Genomic DNA, 19,517 nt, shown 5'->3' on the forward strand with positions numbered 1-19,517 from the left:
GGTTTTTCTAAACCAATGAAGAAGAAAGGGAGAAAAATGGGATTTGAAGGAAAATGTTTGGTTGAATAACTCACGACTCCCTAACTACAATTTTGAATTATGTTGACAAAATATTAGTTTTTAAAAACAAAGGAAAACATTTTGAATTTTGTTTTCAATTACTCCATAATTCATAATTCAAAATTCAAACTTTAGTTTCTAAAATAAATAAGTCACAAAATGACAAATATCTCCTCTCATATATTTTTAAAATAATAAAATAAAATATAAGAATAATGATAAAGTTGAAATAAAATAAAATGACAGTTAAGAGAGGAATCCCCTATGTATATATAGGTATAGAAGATATTGATAAACTTAATAGTTAAAGTAATTCCACGAAAATAAAAATAAAAATAAATATTATTTATAGATAAATATATATGTATATATATATTCTTTTTCATTTTTATTTTTTATTCTAATATTAAACAATTTCCCTTTACTCTTTTATTTTTCCTTTTCGGATCCAACAATTAATTAGTGTTTATAGATTTTGATACAAACAAAGATTTAAAAGAAAATACAAAGACTAAAAAAGAGAGTAGAAATGAAAGACAAATAAGTATAATGATAAATAACATATAATTATAAAAAGGGCAACAAAGAAGTTAGGTAAAGTCAAGAAGAGAATGTGCACACCTAAGAAGAATGAAATAGTTCTTTTTGTTGAAAGCATGAAACTTTTTTCTTCTTCTTTTTCCTCTTTCCTGCATTATTACACACAGTTACACTTTTAGAACAAAGTGTTCACTTCTTAAATTCAATGTGAATTGAGAAAGTTACATGTTTAATGAAAAAAGAATATATATATATATATATACATATATTTATTTGTAAATAATATTTTCATTTTTTTTTCATGGAATACTTTAACTATTAAGTTTATCTATATCTTTTATACCTCTATACCTATATATAAACGAGATTCCCCTCATAACTGTCATTTTATTTTATTCCAATTTTATCCTTATACTTATATTGTATTTTATTAATTTTATTATTTTAAAAATATATGAAAGGAGATATTTTTCATTTTGTGACTTCTTTATTTTTAAAAACTAAATTTTAAATTTTAAAGTTTGAATTTTAAATATTGAATGTTCAACTTCTGAATTTTAAATTTTAAACTTTTGAATTTTGAACCTTTGAATTTTAAATTTTCAATTATAAATTATGGAGTAATTGTAAACATAATTCAAATGTAAAATTCAAAATTATTATTCCTTTGTGGGAATTGGCTTAACCAGTGCGAGTGATTGATCATCCTTCTAGGTGTTCCATTCTTTACAAATTTTGTTTCTTACGAAAGAATGACATCTATGAATAAATTGCAAAATGAAATTTTTTACTTTTTTATTCTAAATTTAAATAATTTCACTTTCCTCTTTTTTTCTACATGTTTATTTTATTTCTACATTTTCTGCTCAAACAATTAATCAATGTTTATAGATTTTGAACAAACAAATATTTAAAAGAAAATACAAAGACTAAAAAATCACTTATTTTATATTAATAATTTTAAATTCTAAAAAGTGAAAAAGGTATGTACTCGCATATTATTGACACGAAAACATACCTAGGGAGAATGAAGAGGAGAGGAAAAGAAAGTGCACGAAGATACGAAAGATCATATTTTGCAAAGAAAAGAACCAATTTACAGAGAGAAGAGAGTAAAAATGAGAGATAAATAAATATAATGATAACTAATATATAATCATTAAAAGTGTAACAAAGAAGTTGGGTAAACTGAGGAAGACAATATGCATACCTAAGAAGAATGAAAAAGTTCTTTTTGTTGAAAGCATGAAACTTTCTTCTTCTCCTTCTTCATTTCTGAACTATTACACACAGTTACACTTTTGGGGAAAAGGGTCAACTTCTTAAGTCCAACCTGAATTGAGAAAATTACATGTTTAATAACGTCACAGAGGGAGATTCTTGGATTGCGTAAGTGGTTTTTCTGAACTATTGAAGAAGAAAGGGAGAAAAATGGGGTTTGGAGGAAAATGTTTGGTTGAATAACTTACCGCTCCCTAACTGCAATTTTGAATTATGTTGACAGAATATTAGTTTTTAAAAATAAAGAAGAAAAACATTTTTATTTATGTTTACAATTACTCCATAATTCATAATTTAAAATTTAAAATTCATAAGTCAAAATTTAAAATTCCAAACTTAAAATTCAAAATTTAAAATTCAAAATTCAAAAATTCAAAATTTAAAATTCAGGTTTTAAAAATAAATAAGTCACAAAATGACAAATATATCCCCTTATATATTTTTAAAATAATAAAATAAAATATAAGAATAAGGATAAAAATGAAATAAAATAAAATGTCAATTAATAGGGGAATCCATATATATATATAGGTATAAAAGATATTGATAAACTTAATAGTTAAAGTAATTCCACGAAAATAAAAATAAATTAAAATATTCATTACAAATAAATATATACATTCTTTTTCATTTTTACTTTTTTATTCTAAATTGAAATAATTTCACTTTACTCTTTTTTTTTACATGTTTCCTAACAATTAATCAACGTTTATAGATTTTGAACAAACAAAGATTTAAAAGAAAATACAAAGACTAAAAAAATCACCTATTTTAAATGAATAAATAATAATTTTAAATTCTAAAAAGTGAAAAAAGGTTTGTACTTGCATAGTATTGACATGAAAACACAACTAGGAAGAACGAAGAAGAGAGGGAAAAAAAGTGCACGAAGATACGAAAGAACAAATTTTGTAAAGAAAAGAACAAATTTGTAGAGAAAAGAGAGGAGAAGTGAGAGACGACTAAATATAATGATAAATAACATATAATTATAAAAAGTGTAACAAAGAAGTTGGGTAAATTGAACAAGATAATGTGCATACCTAAGAACAATGAAAGAGTTCTTTTTGTTGAAAGCATGAAACTTTCTTCTTCTTGTTGTTTTCTACATCATTGCACACAGTTACACTTTTCCGGAAAAGTGTTCACTTCTTAAATCCAACTTGAATTGAGAAAGTTACATGTTTAATTACATAAGTGGTTTTTCTGAATCATTGAAGAATAAAGGGAGAAAAATGGAGTTTGAAAGAAAATGTTTGGTTGAATAACTCACTACTCCCTAACTGCAATTTTGAATTATGTTGACAAAATATTGGTTTTTAAAAATAAAGAACCGCAATTTTGAATTATGTTGCCATAATATTAGTTTTTAAAAATAAAAAAATTAATATATTAATAATACTACTAAAAAAATAATGTTGCAATGCATTTTTTTTATAAATAAGTATTGTTTATTGTATAAAATAAAATAATTAAATATATTTTTTATTTTCATTATATTAAATTTTTGTTGTAATAAAAAATTAATTATGTAAAAATAAACATTCTAAAACTTACATAAAATATATAATTACTTATTTTAATCTACATGCAAATAAAAAAATAGACTAGACCATTGTTTTTCTTTAATCTACATGCAAATATGTTCTCATTTTTCATCATTATATTTTCATTTATTCATTTATTTTCAATTTTATATTGTTTTTCTATATAAATTTTGTATTATGAATTTAAAATATCACTAAAAATAAATAGAAAAATTACTTATATAAATTATACGAGAAATCGCATTATATATACTAGAAGGAACACAGGCGCTCTCGTGCTATTCACATTTTTCATTTTTTCACTTATATATATTGATATTTAATATTAAATTTCGAATAAATAATATTATTATTCGCACACTTGTATCAACTGTATAAATTTATAGTACATTATGAATAAAACAATATCATCATCATGATCATTATGTAAAATTATTATTCATTTGTGTGAATTGACTTAACCAGTATGAATGATTGATCATCCTTCTAGGTGTTCCATTCTTTTTAATTTTGTTTCCTATGAAAGAATTTCAATCATGAATAAATTGCAAAATGTCATTTTTTACTTTTTTATTCTAAATTTAAACAATTTCACTTTACTATATTTTTACAAGTTTATTTTAATTCTCCTTTTTCGGATCCAACTATTAATCAATGTTTATAGATTTTGAACAAACGAAGATTTAAAAGAAAATATAAAGACTAAAAAAATCATCCATTTTAAAATAATAATTAATAATTTTAAATTCTAAAAAGTGAAAAAGGTGTGTACTCGCATAGTATTGACACAAAAACACACCTAGGGAGATCGAAGAAGAGAGGAAAAAAATATAGTGCATGAAGATGCGCCAGGAGGAGGAAGGTGTTTCCAATTTGGAAACGCCTTGAGATTTTATTTTATTGCTTTTCTAATTTTGAATATTAGGTTTATTTTGTGAGATTACAAAAGTTACAAGGATAAGTTTAATTGTTGTTCTTGCCGGTTGACCTGGTCACCGGTAGACTTCTGCAGGTGAGCTCTGACTCCGTCTGCCTCGTGGTCGAACCTGTTCTTTCCTTAATGTTTGGATGTCGTTCCTGTTAAGATAGAGGGTGCCTAACGGCCAGTTGTACTCCAACGATCAAGTCAGTATATGGATTACAATTACGATAGATAAGAAACAAGTAGTTTAAGTATTCAAATGCGTATTTAGAATTGCGTACCTTCACCTGGGACCTTAAGCCCCTTTTATAGCATACCATTAGGTCACCACTAGTAACCAACTTTCCTTACGAGAATCCTATCTCGAGAGAGAGAATATTCATTGGGAGAGAATTCTGTTACAGTGTGTGTAATCTTAACAGCGCAACTGCATTCTGTTACAGTGCGTGTAAGTTAACGTTTAATGGGGTATGCGGAGCGGCGGAGCAGCGGGTATGCGGAGCGGAGGAATCATTCCTATGCTAACTCTTTCACAACATTTTTCTTCTCCAACTTCCCAAACAGTCATGGTGAACGTGATATGTTGGAAGTGTTTCAGAAGTGGGCTAGGGTCAAGGAAGTATTCATATCAAGGAGGAGGAATAGATGGGGAAGAAGATTCGGTTTTGTAAGATTTTTTGGTGTAAGAAATGTTGCGAGCTTGGAGAGGGACCTGGACAGTAGTTTCGTTGGAAATATGAAGCTCCACGCTAATCTTCCAAGGTATAGAAGAGATGGGTTAGGAAGCAAAGGAGGCATGTTTTTCTCTGCTGAAATGAAGCCAAGAGGGGGGGATGCACATAATAATATAAAGAGGAAGAACAAGGAGGTGTGGAGGGAAAAAGGAGGGAAGGAAGCAATGGCCAGAACAGTTCTGACGTTAAGTCGTATGCGAATGCAGTGAAAAGACCAACACAAGGTCAATGGAGTGGCCCAAGTGTAACGACGAGGGTGTAGTCTCTTCCTTGGTTGATCAATAGTATGGTTGGCTGTATGTTGGCTGTATCTTGGTTGATCAATAGACCAGTGGAAGTTGCACTCAGAATCTTGAGTGCCACTACGCAAATCGCGTTTTGGCTCAAACTCAGGAGTTGGGCGGCGTTGGGCGTTTGTCAACGGCGGAAAGCACGAAGGAGGAACCCAGTACGGGTGTGGGCAATAAAGGAGATGCGTTCTCACAACCCAGTTTGGAAGAAACTCAAATCGACGTAGCTACGAATTGCAACGAGGTTGAAGTGGAGAAAGCAGAGGGTGGAATGGGTAACGAGGAGGTAGGCCTTGATTGCGGAATGGAAGGCGGAGCTATGGTGGAAGATAGTATCACACCAGAGAGAGTGCGGCACTTAAGAGCACTATGGGAGAAGGGGACCCTCACTATAGCGGCGGTGGAGGTCAAAGGGGGGCTTGGGGTCTCTTCATAAAGGGAACAGTTACTCAACCAGGTTAAGTTCTAAAACTTATGCTCTGTCAGATTCTGAAATTGTGGAATGCAACAATCGTCTTAGAAGGGAAGCCACCCAATCGGAAGTTACTAGGCTTTGGGAAGTAGGAAAACGTTTAGGGACAACCTGTTCTGGGGATGCAGGCATGTTAATTAAGGAAATGGAAACCTTGGAGGATAGGGACAACCAAGTCTTGAGAAATTTTATGGAGGGAGACAGAGGAGGTATCCCATGATCGTTATCAGTCTGAATGTCAGAGGGCTGGGGGGGAGTGAAGGCTAAATATCTTAGAAATATTATTGGTAAGGAGGGTGCGGAGTTTGTGTGTGTGCAAGAAACAAAACTAACTCAGTTTTCAGATAGCAGGTGCTTTTCTCTGTGGGGAGATAATAAGGTGGGATGGGTGCATAATGATGGTGTGAATGGGGCTGGAAGCACGTTATCAATGTGGCACAAGGAAGCTTTCCATTATGTGTCTCATACTGTAGGGAAAGGTTTTATTGCTGTTGTGGGGCACCATGTAAAGTCGAACTGTTCTTGTATTATAATTAATGTCTATGCTGCTTGTAATCCAAGTGAGAAGGTTGCTATTTGGGAGGTTGTGTCTGCTATTAGAAGTATTCATCAAGATAAGGTGTGGTGTTGTTGCAGAGATTTTAATGCAGTCAGGTGTGCTGCGGAAAGGAAAGGTATTAGACGAAATGCAAGCAACAAAAAGGAAATCAGGGACTTTAATGATTTCATTGGTAGTAATTCTATGGAGGATCTGCCTATTGTAGGTAAGAAGTTCACTTAGTTTAAGGCAGATGGGTCCGCAAAAAGTAGGCTATATAGAATTCTGGTATCCGAAGAATGGCTCCAAGTGTGGCCTATGAGCAAGCAATACGTACAAACAAGGGAAGTTTCGGATCATTGTGCAATAGTGGTGAAATCCTGGATTAAAGATTGGGGCCCAAAACCTTTCAAATCTATTGATGCATGGCTACTGGAGCCTGGTTTTAAGGATTTTGTGAGGGATAAATGGGGATCTTATGAGGTGCAGGGCAACAATATAACCAAAGTTAAAGAGAAACTCAAACTTTTGAAGTTGGATCTCAAAGAGTTTAATAGGAGTGTGTTTGGGAATCTTGAGGACGAAAAGCGCAGGATTTTGAAGGAGATTGAGGATCTTGATGTCAAGGATGGCGTATCTGACTTGTTGGAGGGTGAAAAGTTAAGAAGATTGGAAATTGTTAGCCAGCAAAAATTGGTAGAGAAAATGTGGAATTCAGATCTCTTCCCGAAGAGGTCAGCTTGAAGATGATTGAGGTGTTCTCTGAGGAGGAAGTAAGGGAGGCAGTGTGGAATTGTGAGGGGACTAAGAGCCCGGGTCCAGATGGTTTTAACTTTAATTTTATTAAAGCCAACTGGGAGACCCTAAAGGAAGATATTATGGAAGCAATACATAGTTTTCATGAGACTGGGATCCTCCCGAAGGGGTGTAAAGCGTCCTTTATTGCTCTAGTTCCAAAGGTAAAGGATCCTACCACGATTGATCAGTACAGACCTATTTCTCTTGTGGGAGCTTTGTATAAGATCATTACCAAGGTCATGTCGAATCGGATTAAGACTGTTCTACCTTTGGTCATTGACGAAAACCAATCAGCCTACATTTAAGGTAGGGGGCTGCTAGAGAGTGTTCTGGTAGCTAATGAGGTGATTGAAGAAGTATGAAGAAGGCGGAGGAGTGGTGTGTTTTTGAAGGTGGATTTCGAAAAGGCATATGACTCGGTCAGGTGGAGTTTCCTGTTGGATATGTTAAATAGGCTGGGGTTTCATGTGAGATGGATTAAGTGGGTGCAAGGCTGCTTAGAATCAGCAACAATATCTGTTCTGGTCAATGGATGTCCGACAGAGGAGTTTAGACCAACTAGGGGTCTAAGGCAAGGGGATCATGGCTCCGTTCCTTTTTCTTGTTGTGGCGGAAGGATTGGCTGGCCTAGTACGCTCTGCTTCTAAGGAAAACCTTTTAAGAGGAGTGAAAGTGGGGAGAAATGAGATAGAGTGTAGCATGCTGCAGTTTGCGGACGACACACTCTTTATGTGTAAAGACTCTTTCTCTAATGTTTTTACAATTAAGGCAATTCTCAGGATGTTTGAGCTGGCATATGGTCTCAAAGTCAACTTCCATAAATCTAAGTTGGCAGGTATCAAGGTTGGTAGGAGCTCGTTAGAAACCTACGCTGGAAGTCTCAATTGCGGATTAGTGCAGGTTCCTTTCAAGTACTTGGGATTAAAAGTAGGTGGGAACCCTAGGAGAATGTAATTCTGGGAGCCAGTGATGGATAAAGTTAAAGCTAGACTTAGTGCTTGGAAGGGGAAATGCTTGTCACTAGCAGGTAGAGTCTGCTTGGTTAAATCGGTCCTAACATCCGTTCCTTTGTTCTATTTGTCCTTATTTAAAGCGCCAGTATCAGTGTGCAAGACGGTTGCTAGTATTCAGAGGAGGTTTGTATGGGCATGGGGGGTGGAAAATAAGCGTATCTCGTGGATCAGCTGGGGCACTGTGTACAAGCCAAAGGAGGAAGGGGGTTTAGGGGTCAAGGATGTTAGAACGTTTAACTGTGCTTTACTAGCAAAATGGAAATGGAGGATGTTGAGTGAGGAAAAGGGGAAATGGAAGGAGATCCTAGTCTCTAAGTATGATAGGGAGGGAGTAGGACATGAAGTGTCTAACAACTACTACTTCTGGTGGTGGAAAGACCTATCTAGGGCTACTGGTGAGGGGGAGGGGACAAGATGGTTCCATAAATCGATTGGTTGGAATGTTGGAGCAGGGGATAAGGTCAGGTTCTGGGAAGATGCTTGGGTGGAGAACCTTAAGCTCAAAGTGTTGTTCCCTAGGTTGTATTCGGTTTCGCTGGACCAAGGTAAGGTGCTGGGCGAAATGGGTGTTTGGGAGGATAATGGGTGGAGTTGGAGGCTAAGTTGGAGAAGGTCCATCAAGTGGGAAAGTGTGATGGAGGAAGATTTGCTTAGCCTTATTATGAGAAAGACCCCTCGCAAATATAGAAATGATGTTTTAGTGTGGAATGGAGAACAAGATGGTGAGTTTTCTGTGAAGTCTGCCTACTCAGTATTGTGTAGTTCAGCAAATAATGAAGTGCAGGACATCTTCTCTTCACTCTGGCAAGCTATAGCTGTCCCTAAAGCGCTTTATACAGCTTGGAGAATTCTGATCGAGAGACTTCCAACCTATGACAATCTTATCCGGAAAGGATTGGTTGTAAGCTCTTCTCTGTGTGTGTTCTGCAAGGAAACGCAAGAAACAGCACAACACTTCTTTTTAGATTGTGCCTATGCGCAGAAGGTATGGATCCTCTGTTTCAGATGGTTTGGCATTACATTTGTGCAGCATAAGGATATTTTAATACACTTTGAGAGTTTTTATTTACCTCATCTGAGTGTTAAACAAAATCAGATTTGGAAGGGTGTATGGGTTGCTATTGTTAGAAGTATGTGGGACCAAAGAAATTTGGTGGTGTTCAAGCAGGGGACAACTGATGTAGAAGAGATTGTTCACCTAGCCCAACTCTCAGTGTGCGGTTGGCGTATGGTTGATGCAGGGGACTTGTGCCGAGATTGGATGTGCAGCTTTGATGGGTGTTGTTAGGATGTGCTGTGCAGGTTTGGGTGACCCTGTTAGGGGCTAAGTTTTGTCTGGTATAGGTGGAGGGTAAAGACTTTTTTTGTTGGGTCGTTGTGTTGGGGTCTATGGGTAAAATCATATATAGGTTGGCTTTTCTCATGGTTAACAAGTACTATGTTGTTATGCGTTTTAAGTTTCAGTTTTTTCAGTTTTTAAGGTTTTTGTATACGGGTTGGGACACCCCTGAAGTGTTCCCTTTAAATTTTATTCATTCGTTGCTGATAAAAAAAAAAAAAACAGTGCGTGTAAGTTTGACAGAACCGTTGTCCTTGGAGTGCATAAAATCTTAACAGAATAATCACCTGGCTACCAACTAAGGTAACCACTCCCGGTGTTCAATATGTTTTCAAGTACCTTTACATGCTTTGACGTATCACTACCATGCATATGCCATTACGTATCATGCATGTGTGCTCACGTACCATGTATGCCCACTGCTCTATCAAACCCTAGCGTACTTGGGCTTGGGCTGACAGAGAGCGTTTCACTTAAGCTAGACCCAAATGCACTAAATGCACCCTAGTCCTATTAACATATGTATTGTTGACCTACCAGGCCCTATATGCAAATAATCATGCCAAATACATGTATGAAAATCATTATGCACATACTTGAGCCCAAACCAGAGGCCCATGAACTCGATGCAAAAGATATCCGAGCTGACCATCTGCCGTAGGCACTGACATTCGACCACCGAGGTCTGAGCTCTACGAGCTCTGGTCCATTACACAAGCCCCCCAGTCTTGAGCTGAAATTGTTTCAGAGAGTTCAGTGAAGAGACCAACTACTTGTTCACGGTGACCTACGTGTCCTGTGACTAGCTCTACACGTACAATGCTCTAAGGTGACTCTGTTGCAAGCGTACACTTGTCCACATCAGTGGCTAAAAGGCGTTGCCGCTTACGCTTCCTTTTGTAACCTTAAAAAAAATTTCATGTATTCTGTATATATGCATGAACAATTTATATATGCTCTTATGCTTTCCGTTTACTATGCATCGACTAGTATAACAATGCATGTTTCTACTAGATACGACTATCATAACTTGTTCAATTAATGCCAATACAATTAATTACCTTCCCCTTAGACAATGCAAATGCCATGATTTAATCAGCCAATAAGAATTTCAAACAAACAAGGTAATTCACAATTCATTGCAACTATTAATCAAATAGCTATTGACAGAGTTGTTCACGTAATAACTTGTACCTCATGGTGTAGTGGGCCTCCCACTTTTCTCATACTTTGGTCATGCCAAACTTTGACATTTTCCTTTACACATTCTTCTTTGAACACCTTCATGGTGCCTTACTTTTCTGCAGTGTTGTCCTGGTTGAGGTCCTAAGCTCAGTATTACACTAGGACAGAAGCCATCTTACTTAACTCAAGCCAAAACGTTGGTGAGATGCCATTACAGATATCCACGCTCGAAACTCTTCAGAGCGAGCGGCTTCCTAAACCTGAGTTGCCATAAACCTGTTTCATTCAAATTCCCTCGCTTGGAAACCTTCCAAGGCGAGGTCACATACCTGAGCTCGAGCCAAAACGTTGGCGAGCTTTCATCCAAAATCCGTGCTCGAAATCCTTCAGAGCAAGTGGCTTCTCAAACCTGAGTCGCCATGAACCTGTTACATTCAAATTCATCGCTTGGAAACCTTCCAAGGCAAGGTCACATACCTGAGCTCAAGCCTGGCGAGCTTTCATCCAAAATCCATGCTCGAAATCCTTCAAAGCAAGAGGCTTCTCAAGCCTGAGTCGCCATAAACCTGTTACATTCAAATTCATTTGACACGCCTGAGCTCAGGGTTTCACTGGACAAGGTCACTTTCCTTTCCAGGCTAGGCTCGAGCCACAACGACGGCGAGCTGCAATCAGGAGCACCTACGCTTGAAATATCGATGAGCGGAAGGTCTGTGCGCCTGAGTTGCTATGTACCTGTTTAGTGGCTCAAACCACAACAGTGGCATGTTGCAATCAGGGGTGCCCATGTCCAGAATTTCACTGAGTCAAGGGTCAGTGCACCTGAGTTGCAATGTACCTATTCGATGCTCGAGCCACAACGGTGGCGAGCTGCAACTTGAGAGTCGCTATGTTCCTGTTCCGATGCTCAAGCCACAATGGTGACGAGCTGCGACTTGAGAGTCACTATGTACCTGTTCCGGTGCTTGAGCCATAATGGTGGTGAGCTGCGACTTGAGAGTCGCTATGTAACTGTTCTAGTTCCCTCACTTGGAGTCCCTCCAAGACGAGGACATATTCAAGTTGCCTCGCTTGGAGTCCCTCCAAAACGAGGCCATATTCAAGTTCCCTCGGTTGGAAATCTTCCAAGGCGAGGCCATGTTCCTGCAAGTTAACATAAATGTTATGATAAATCATCCTTTGCAAATACTTTTTATCGGGTGACCTCGTTAAAAAACCCTCTTGAGGGAAAAAGAATGTCCCTTGAACTGCTCATTACACATCAACTGAAATAAAATTTTATATTAGCCCCATAGCCAAGTTCGAGCTTTCTTCCTCCAATCTCCCTTTCATGAACCTCATCAGCTGGCTTAGGTCGGCCCCAGTCTCGAGTTGAACTTGTTTCAAAGAGTTCAGCGAAGAGACTAACTACTCGTTCACGGCGACCTACGTGTCCTGTGACTAGCTCTACATGTACAGTACCCTGAGGTGACTCCGTTCCAAGCATACACTTGTCCACATCAGTGGCTAAAATGCGTTGCCGCTTACACTTCCTTTTGTAACCTTCAAAACAATTTCCTGTACTTTGTATATATGCATGAACAATTTATTTATGCTTTCCCTTTACTATGCATCAACTAGTATAATAATGCATGTTTCTACATTGGGAGAGAATTTTGTTACAGTAGGTGTAATCTTAACAGCGTAGCTGCATTCTGTTACAGTGCATGTAAGTTTGACAGCACAGCTGGTAGAAATCTATCTCCTTGGAATGCATCAAATCTTAACAGAAGAACCCCTAGGTACCAACTAAGGTAACCACTCCCAGGGTTCAACATGTTTTCAAGTACCTTTACATGCTTTGATGTATCACTGTACCTTTACTCCTTATGAAGTGGGTTTGATATTATGGGCACTTGACTTTTCAAATGACACATATTTGTATGTTGCATCGGGAGAAATATATGGGGGATGAAACTATGCAACCTCTCAAAGATGTTTTCCCCAACATCTATACAACTGAGATGCTAGGTGATGAAGAGCTGAAACCTTTCCTTCCATTCTCTCACTACAAAAAAAATTATTTTTAACGGAGGTTATATTTGGCATTACCGGCGGTTTTAACCCCCGTTAAGTGCATTACCCGCGGTTTGCTTTTCCCCTGGTAGATCCAGCGTCGCTAATTGATTACCAGTGTTACCAGCGGTTTGAAAACCCCCGCTATTTCCAACGGTTTAAAACCTCCGCTATTCCCGGCGGTTTTGAAACCCCTGGTATTCCCGGTGGTTTGGAAACCCCCGGTATTCCCCACGGTTTGAAAACCCCCGGTATTCCCCACGGTTTGAAAACCCCCGTTACTTTTAGGAGGTGTATATATAAAAAAAAGTAGGTAACAAATAGTAAATATGGTAAATCAAAATAGCCCAATGGTTTTCCTTTACAAGTCATGTTGTTACATAAACCTGTTATGTATACTTAGATAATATCATTGTACACTTGGCTGTAATACTTATCTTATTATTTAGATAATATTTACTAAAATGGAGAGATTATTTAATGCGCTAATTTAAATATACTATCTGATTTTGATTAACAGTTTCAGATTTTGATTTTATCTAACAAGAGACAGTACTATCTTATGTATGCAATTTATTTAATTATGTAAGAAGCTAAAAAAAGTACCATCAAACTCAATTTTTCATACAAGTCATATTAAGAAGCACAAAGGCGATCCCTGTACACTAAGATTTGATTAATTTGAGAACCAAAAGTATATGAACTGGATCAATGAGAGAAACTCATGTCTAAAATTTGGGTTAAAAGTATACCCCATGCTTCTCACTTGAACACTAAATACTACCTACGAAATCCAAAATTTTCCCAACTTTCTCTAATCAATTTAATATTAATAATGACTAGTCTCAAGCATAAGTAGAATAGAAATTTTCATTTGGAATTATACAATCAAAATACAAAATGAAAAATGCAGAATTGCATAATATGTAATAAATATAAATGTGCAATATCTCTTTCAATCAAAATAGAAGGATATTCCTGTGGCTACTCTTTTACCATTACTAGAAACCTTTTTAACACCTATTCCTGTAGCTGCTAATAAAATTACTGGAAGGGTCCGTCAGTATAAAGCCAACCGGGTTATTTATATTGCAACTTTCCAACTACGATGTTTCTAAAATTTCAAATCCAAAAAATTTTAAAACATTAATTTAGTGGCTAAAAATCCCCAACTAACTTCAAATTAACTTGGAAAAATCATACAAAAGTTTAGGGAGAAAAGACAAAGTTTTTTCATTGTTTAAAAAAAAAGAAAAGACAAACCAACACTAAAAATATAAAGTGGCAGCTCCTTGTTAATCCTCTTTGTATACCATACAAACAAAACAGTACCTACAAATAACTAAAACCTATGAAATCTTAGAAAGTGAATAATAAAACAGTTCCTACTAAATAACATTCTTCGACTATGATTCTTGATGTTGATCATTTGTTTCATCATTAGGAACACTTCCTTGATTTGATGCCTAATATATAAAAATAGTTATAATAAGTTACATTCCAATTATAATATAAAATATATTTTAATTTAATAAAGATTACCGGATGCATGAAACATAGCAAAATCATGAGGCAACTCTCCTGAATAGTTTTGCACCAAAAAAGTCATCATTGCCTTCATTTCATTGACTTGTGATGTCAACATAGAAACCTAATTTAAAAAAAATAAATGAAATTAATCACTTGTTATCGTAATACTATTGCCAAATCAAATAAGTCAATACCATACTAACAATTAAAATATAATAATATACAATTAAGAAAAAAAAAGTATATAATTAATTAATAAAGAGTTATATCCTTTAATCACACATTCTTTATTTTATACTAAATCACCACTTTCTAAAAAAACAGAACTTACAATAATATGCATGATTGTATTTAGGCTACTTATATCACATCATAACACCACACTAATTAATATCCTATAAATAAATATTAAAAGAAAAATGTTTTAGAAGCCGTATAACAGCAGTTGGAAATCTGATTCACCAAAACCATATTTAAAAGAATAATGTGTATCTACTTTTTATTGAAATGTTGTCTTGTAAAATAGTGGAATAAGTGATAGCAAAGACCAATAATTGAAGACACTGATTATCAACTAAATCTAATTGTAAAACAAAATAACCTTTCAGTGTTTTTTTAAGAGTATACAAATGAAAAGTGAGGTATTAGAATGATGCTGATGTCGTCTTTTATTTATTCTTGTTTTGTAAAATCTTTTATATAATCTTATTATCAACTGTAAATATAAGTGACTTATCTTAATTATTTTCGTTGTAAAAAAATTATCTGTTAAATCATGAAAGCCATGTAGGATGCACATATATCTCGGAAAAGAATAAAGGTACATATAGAGAGGAAGAACTAAAGAGTTATAAAATAAAAAAGTGGAAGAAGGGCGATAAAAAGAAGAAAAAAAGTAAAAGAGAATAAGGGACCGATTTTGTGATATATAAAAAGAAGGATAGATGAAAGTGAAAAGGTGAGTATATATTAATAATTAATAATTAATAATAAATCAAAGGGCAGCATAAAGGACGAAATAGCTAAAAACATAATTAACCTAAACAACTCTATCTTCCCCCTGATCAAACAGTAGAATAAAGGAACAAATGCTTAAAATACAGCAGTTAAGCTAAACTCTATCTTCTCCCTGATCAAACAGTAGTATAAAGGAACAAATGCTTAAAATGTGATTAAGTTAATCTTCTCGCTAATAAAACACTATACCATAAACGAACAAATACCTAAAATATAATTGACCTAACTCTATTTCTTTTATTTAAGTGTAGGACTGATAGTAACGACAGATTCTTTCTTGATGAAATTCATCAAATCATGCAATGAACTCAAACGTCTCACACAGTTAGTAATGTAGAGTTACGAATATGACTCAAACGTCTCACACTATACCACCAAAGATGAACATCTTCATATAGCTGAACCTGATTTTGTAAATTTGTATTGGAAGATGTCCCACTATATGAATGTTCATTGCAACCAAACACTTTAGAAGGGTAAGGACCCAAACCCAAACCTAAACCCCTAACACGCCCACAATGTTCCTGGCTTCCGAAAACACAAACTAAGGAATCGGTTGTTGATATTTCTTTAGATATGAGTGATGATGAGGTTAATTCATATGCTTCAATTTTTTCCTACAAAGAACACAAGAAGAAATAAATTAAACTTACTGTACCGTCCCGTATCCGGGCGTTGACAAAGTCAAGGTCAAAGTCAACGCATGGAGTCAAAGTCAACACAAGGCGTCGCCTAGGTGAAGAGACGCCAAGTACCAGCGTCGCCAAGAGGAAGCGTCGCCAAGGCGAGGCGTCGCCTAGGTGAAGGCGTCGCCCAACTAGGGCGTCGCCAAGATCAAATATCATTAAAGCAAGGCAATCACAGTGCGGTTCCCCGATACCCATGGGTAGGAAAGACCATGGAGGGAGCGACGCCGTGGGAAGGCCTCAAGTCCCGATAATCTGGGGTTGTGATAAAGAGAAGAGAAAGGTGGCTTCAAGGCCATAGTGATAGCGCCAGTGTAGGGCAGCCTGACTCGTGAAGTACCCCTGCCACCCCAGAGACGCCTTTGGGACAGATACGACTCAAGAGGAGGGTCACGCCCAGGGTAGCCGGGTGCAGGGTACGAGAGGAAGGCAGATACGCTCTCAGAGTGAGTGACTAGAGGATTGGGGGCATGAGTTGGCACCCAAAAGGTCACCCCTTGCGCAGTAGCACTCCCAAGCAGGAGGACTCACACGAAGAAACGTCCCCAGATGGGGTCATGGCGCTGTGAGGCCCTCCACGTGTACGACAACCAGGTCAGAATAGAAACACCATTTAGTCAGGCACCAGGTAATTAAAGTCATTAATACAGTTTCTGTTTCGAGCGTTTAAGGTACTATAAAGGCTCCCAAGCGTTTCAACGTCTTAAATGCGCTACGTTTTCTAATTAGACGCGTTAATTAAGTGCGTTACGTTTTATGATTAAAAGCGCTTTAAGACGCTTTAAATGCTAGGGTAGTTTAAATAGCGCCGAGAATGTTGGGAACGGGGTTGGAACTTTTGGCAAATTTTCCAGAAACTCTCTAGTTGCTTTCTCGAGCCTTGAGGTTACGGACAAGGGACTGGGGAAAGATCTTTGCCAGAACGAGAAAATAATCACTAGAAATAGTTTCCTTTTTACCACCTTCAGAGTGCCATACGCGGCGCTCCGATACGGAGGTGCATAGTTTTTGGTATTTCTTGCTGGCTGACTTGAGCGTCGGAGTGCAAACGGCCGCTAGGGCGCCCTTTTGTCCTTCTTTGCAGGAATCCACAGGTAATCAGTGGGAAGGAGTCCCTAGCTGACGGTTGAGGTTGCGCACGAAGACGTCCCAGGTCAACCGGACGGAACACTTACATTAAGTGTGATTGACAATTATAGACTTTATTAGAATTAAAGTTACACCAATTTCATTCGCTTCATCACTCACAAGTGCTCCATTAGCATGCTTATGTGTAGCTATCCATATATCTCTTCTACTAACCTTGTGGCCACACTCTTTTTCCTATTAAAATGAAGAAAAATTATATGACATGTTGTAATAGAGATTAAAACATAAATTTGACATGAACATATGTATTATTTTCACCATTTCATCTCTTTTCCTTGCAATGGTCTTAGATCCACCCGTGTGAGCAATCGTTTGCTTTGTCCTATTCTCTTTATTTTTTAGAGCATTTTCCTAATCATCAACATATAAAAATTAATAAATCCAAATGTAAATGTCTAAAAAAATGTTTTAGTTATACCTTCGTTTTTGAATTCAAACGGTAATCCACAAACAAAGCCCAATGATCTCTATTTATTCCTTTTGGAGCCATTGCAATCAATTCATCTCTAGTACGTGTTCCATCATTCCTTTGATGCCACAATTCTTGTCGGTGGTCTCTCCATTTTGTGTTAAGTGATTTAAGGACATGACTTATATGAACGTCAGAATGGATATCAAATTTAGCCTTCAAAACAGTCAACAAATAAAATTAACAATAATTATAACATATTTAAATTAAAAAAAATTAATTATAGTATAACTTTAGACATGATTTACCTGAATAGTGTTTTTAAGTATATCTTCTTTATAAACTTTAGGAATCTTCCTCCAAATAGAATAACTAATAGGAAATGCATTATGGTTTCTTGCAATACTACCTAAGAACCTATTCAATAATGCTCCACCATCTGCAATAGGTTGTCCCTCATTATTCCATTTCACAAGAATCCTTTCATTAGGAGGTAGATGCCAAACATCATTGGTTCTTAGCTGTTTCGTGTTTCTCTTTCCTTGCTCATCTATGAAATATTAAAAACATTTGTGTTTAAGGGATATAAGACTAAACGGAAAAATAATACTACATAACTATATATAACATTGTATGATTTTAAGTGACTTACCAGTGATATCAACGAGCCATGCTCTTTTGCGGGTTGGAGGCCTTTGTTGATGTACTTGCATCTCAACTTCCTCGTCTTCTTCCTCTTCATTTTCTGAATATACATCTGATATACCAGGTATTGTTGGTGCAGGTACATGTACATGTTGATGTGGTGGCTGAGAATCAGATTGAGGTGCTATTGGCGGTTGAACAATGAATGTAGGAGCAGAGTTGGTATGACCTTTTGAACATATCCTAACTTTCAAGGTTCCTGGAAATAAATAAACTCAATGAAAAAAAAAACAATTGTGTCTAATGATGTGATTATTAATAAATTTGAAAAAGAAGTGAAAACAAATTACTTGGTTGAGATGCAGTTGAAGGTGGAAGGGATGTTGTTGGAGGTGTAGGGTGAGCATGTTTAGTACCTTCTTGAGGTGCAGATGGAGGTGGATGGGGAAATGGAGATGGAATACCTTTAGGATTACTTGTTTAAAGTCCTGCATCAATCACAAAGTTACAAGTGAATTACAAATAAATCAATATATTGAAGAATGAAATTTATAGACGACAAAGAAATTGTATGAAAGTTCAGACATCTAACCAGGTTTATAAGGGTGAGTACTAGGCCTTGAAGGATTACTACTCACTTGAGTTTCTGACTTAGACTTACTTGAGTTTGCAAATTTCATCTTCAAGATTCTTAACAATCAATAAAACTCTTGAAGTTAATGAAAATTACATATTAATGAAAATTAAAACTCAAAATTTTAAATTGAACATAATACCTGGATGAGATGGAGGATAAGCTGCAGATGAACTATTCTTATTGGTTGGTATTTTCTTCATCTTCAGGTGGTCTACAAACAATAAGATAAACACATAAATTTATGCATCACAAGGATAATAAACATATTTTTACAAAGGTAATATTGCTTCACATGCAAAACAAGGATAATAATTACATAAATTCAAAGTTGTAGGATAATAAATTAAAATGAAATAGTAAAAAAAACCTTGTTAGTTGTATATTTTCTTCCACATCTAGAAATAATGTTTCAATGTTTTGTTGTTCAAATGGCTCAGATTCATGAAAATTGTCAACATCATCTTCAACCATGTTGTACAAGTCTCTAGGCTTTAAATGTACAAGTATGCACCAATTTTTATCAAACTCATCTTCTACATAATACACCATTTGAGCTTCTGATGCCTGGATGTATGGCTCATCATCAACATTATCACCAGTGTGGATCAAGCGTGAAAAGTTTAGTAATGTAAATCCATACTCATCACTCATAATCCCTCTAGAAGTAGTT

At 35.9% G+C, this 19,517-nt stretch overlaps 2 protein-coding genes across 2 annotated transcripts; one reads left to right on the forward strand and one right to left on the reverse strand.

Annotated features, from left to right (window-relative positions):
* The first annotated feature begins 7,764 nt into the window (after positions 1 to 7,764).
* LOC150025473 (uncharacterized) lies at positions 7,765 to 8,136 on the forward strand. The gene has a single exon (XM_090294051.1). It carries the CDS (start codon positions 7,765 to 7,767, stop codon positions 8,134 to 8,136), a length of 372 nt encoding a protein of 123 aa, XP_090150177.1.
* A 3,528-nt stretch (positions 8,137 to 11,664) lies between these two features.
* Positions 11,665 to 19,498, reverse strand: LOC137824710 (uncharacterized). Its single transcript, XM_090294052.1, has 11 exons — positions 19,215 to 19,498; positions 18,803 to 18,900; positions 18,218 to 18,469; positions 17,874 to 18,115; positions 17,575 to 17,781; positions 17,415 to 17,507; positions 17,229 to 17,330; positions 15,726 to 15,938; positions 14,317 to 14,425; positions 12,056 to 12,261; positions 11,665 to 11,862 (listed from the first exon to the last, which is right to left on the reverse strand). The coding sequence occupies exons 1-11, from the start codon at positions 19,496 to 19,498 to the stop codon at positions 11,665 to 11,667; spliced, it is 2,004 nt and encodes a 667-aa protein (XP_090150178.1).
* Positions 19,499 to 19,517: the final 19 nt, after the last annotated feature.

Source organism: Phaseolus vulgaris, chromosome 8 (genome assembly GCF_051622355.1).
Source record: "Phaseolus vulgaris cultivar YP4 chromosome 8, ASM5162235v1, whole genome shotgun sequence".
NCBI classification, from domain to species: domain Eukaryota; kingdom Viridiplantae; phylum Streptophyta; class Magnoliopsida; order Fabales; family Fabaceae; genus Phaseolus; species Phaseolus vulgaris.